This window comes from Wolffia australiana, chromosome 16 (genome assembly GCF_029677425.1).
Source record: "Wolffia australiana isolate 7733 chromosome 16, ASM2967742v1".
In the NCBI taxonomy this organism is placed as follows: domain Eukaryota; kingdom Viridiplantae; phylum Streptophyta; class Magnoliopsida; order Alismatales; family Araceae; genus Wolffia; species Wolffia australiana.
The window spans coordinates 3899935-3903048 of record NC_135850.1 but is presented as its reverse complement, the minus strand read 5'-3'; the positions used below and the strand labels follow the sequence as shown (position 1 = coordinate 3903048).

General features: G+C 43.8%; 1 protein-coding gene across 1 annotated transcript; it reads right to left on the bottom strand.

The window, feature by feature from the left end:
• Nucleotides 1-910: 910 nt before the first annotated feature.
• On the bottom strand, nucleotides 911-2104 carry LOC144713960 (protein TIFY 10a-like). The gene is made up of 5 exons (XM_078588702.1): nucleotides 1971-2104; nucleotides 1624-1780; nucleotides 1470-1560; nucleotides 1201-1403; nucleotides 911-1128 (listed from the first exon to the last, which is right to left on the bottom strand). The coding sequence occupies exons 1-5, from the start codon at nucleotides 2026-2028 to the stop codon at nucleotides 1065-1067; spliced, it is 573 nt and encodes a 190-aa protein (XP_078444828.1). The 5' UTR covers nucleotides 2029-2104; the 3' UTR covers nucleotides 911-1064.
• Nucleotides 2105-3114: the final 1010 nt, after the last annotated feature.

Genomic DNA, 3114 nt, shown 5'->3' with positions numbered 1-3114 from the left:
AAACTGTTTGGAACAAACAGAAAAAAAAACGAGATAAATTATGAGAACCAGGAAAATGGATGACCAATTATGAAAATTTTGAGAAACACCAAGAAATCATTGGGGACCACGGTGAAATAAAGAAAAATCCATCACAATCTGAAGAACATGACGAAATTTTCTCCATCAAGAAGAATGTAGGATAAAAACAATAAACCCCTCACGTTGAGAAAGCAAAATGAAGATTTATTCTCTAACAAAAAATAAAAAGATATCCACCAAGTTTGCCGTGAGACATCATCTCGTGGATAGTGTGTCTTCACGTTACAAAGTCAATTCAGATTCAGATTTTTGTCATAAAGACGACGACGAAGATGGTTGATCCATCAAGAAATTTATGAGAAAGTACGATGAAATTTTTTTACAAACCGTCTCAAAGTTTGATTGTCTGCACCTTGGCCGTTCAAAAGTTTAAGAGCCATTAAATGCACCTTCACCAACATAGACTCCTGGGGACCTTTTTAGCAATGGGGGCAGTAAAGAAATCAAAAAGAGTTGTCACAATAAGAAAGTTTAAGAGATGAGTGCATTTTTAACAGAAGTATCTCATCAGGCCAAACTATCAACCGGGGAAATCAAAATCATCTCATACCCCATGCATGATCAGTCAATCTAAATTTGATCAAATCATTTTTTTGGCAAACTCAGAACAACAGTTCATTGAAATTGGCCCATCCAGATAACAATCCATTCTAAGAAATTCGCCCATCCATTCAATCCATTCGAAGCTATGTCACAATGAGAAGTTTTAAGAGAGCATTTTTTACCAGAAGTACCTCATCACGTCATCCAATCAACCCGGGAAATCAAAATCAGCTCACACCCGATGCAATGATCAGTCAATCTAAATTTGATCAGATCAAAATTTCGCTACAGTCAAAACAACACTTCATTGAAATTGGGCCATCCTGATAACAATCCATTCAAAGCAGATAGACCAGAGACTAGTTCTTCCTTTTAGTTCTCTCCCTCTCTCCCAAACAGCAGAGAGAAAGAGAGAAAGAGCAAGATTTTGAAGGCTACATTCAGCGAGGGGAAGTCTTGACAACGGGTTTGTGGGTTAGAAGGTACGGCTGGACGATTGCCATCCTGCAAGAGAAGATCCACCGTCAGATGATCAGCGATGCAATCGGAGAAGAGCCAACCACCGTCGGATCTCACCTCTCCTTCCTCTTCTCCAAGAATCTCGCCAAGGACGCCTTGCGAGCCTGGGGGATCGCTGAACCATGGCCGTTGGATCTCGCCGCCGGCACAGCGTTGATTTCATCAGAGACGTTGGATCCGCTGGCCGAGTCGCCGCCGCCGACCCGCGGCGACTCGGTCGCCGCCGGCGAGCTCACCGCCATGAACATAATCTCTCGCGCCTGAGAACAGTTCAAGAGTTCAGACCCACGAAGCAAACCAAACGAAGAAGACGATGACGTGGCCACCTTCTCCGCCGACACGTCGTCGACGACGCAGACCGCGCCGCCGTAGAAGATCGTCATCTGGGCGCTCGCCACAGAAGGATGAACCGCGAACCTGCCAGACACGTCAACGATCCGTCAACCGTCGTCCATCAGCGGAGGAGCTCGGGGTACTCACCCGGGAGAAGCGAGTTTGGGGAGCATGTTGACTACGTGGCGCTGGTTCATTGGCCGGCCGGAGGAGAGAGGACGAAGAAGGGGATCCACTCCCGTTGACCTATCCTCGATGAAATTGCTCGCTAATGGCCACCGATCGGGCTGCCTCCCCACGAAACCTGCGCGCAAGGAAGAAATCCAGATCCGCGGCGCGAAATTTCTCGGACATTCGATCGAATTTCATCGGATTGAATCGCGATAAAAGAAAAATCACAGACATGACAGTTCTTCCGGAGGAAAATCGGAGAAGAAATTTAAATAAAAAAAAACGAGCGAACAGATCGCGATCGAGCCGAGAGAGAAGCTCACTGATCTCCTGCCATGGCGACGCGTTCCTCCGACCGATTCCTAGAAAATCCTTCTCCATGAATGCCCTCTCCGCTGACCTCTTCTTCGTCTTCTCTCTTCGCCGCCCCTCCCCTTCCTTTAAAGAGAGGAAGATTGGCCATCTTTCTCACGTGTTGATTAACGAGGCTGAGTTGGCGGATGACGTCATTATAATGTAGGATGACGTCGTTTTACACTTGCCTCTGTGCTTCTCCAGTAAATTACAAAAATAAAAAGAAGATCGCCCACATGGCATGATTAAATTATGGCAACTAGATAGATGCCGAAGACTATCGCCATGTGAGGCATTATATAATTGATATAAACGCTTTTAGAAATACACGTGTTACTGACGGTGGGCCCCATGCTGACAGGCCCGGGAAATGCAGCACGTGCTGACGGAATCGAATCGCAACGTAAATCTTGAATTGTACTTCTTTATTATTTGTGGCCCCCCCACAAATTAAAATCAGCGCCTTTTGAAAGAGTAAATTAATGTGTCATAAAAAAGTAACTTTGAAAATGTGCAACTTTTCTGGGTTTAAAATATGAGATAGGCCTGTCAAGGCTTGGAATTTAATGGAAAGCCCTCAGTTATACATGAGGACATATTTAGATTTTACTTTTGACTTACATTGTTCAAAGATGTATTCCAAAAGGGAATAACAAGTTTGATAAGATGATTAAATATTATTTCATGTATGCCGTATTCCGATATTTCATATATGCATGAGGCATTGGTAGCAGCCGTGCACAAAAAATAGCTTATGCGACAACATTCAACGAAAACAATAACAACACCTTCTCTCCTATGTGCAACATTGCGAATCTATTTTTAGTGGCCCGAGGCCTACTCCATGATTTGCCAAGGTATGGTGGTTGTATGCCTTCTATTTTTTCTCACGGACATGGACAAGTGGGGTGCATGTGTAAATTGGGATAATTATGCTCGTTCCACACTTACAAACTCATAAAAATATTAAACCTTAAGGTGTATAAAACTCCCTGGTGGCATCTAGGGCATGGATGGATTGGTCTATGATCACAATCCTTGGGTTATTTACTTTTTATTTCGAGGCCAATCAAGAGATTAATTTGGTGGTAGATAAATTTGTACATATTTTGT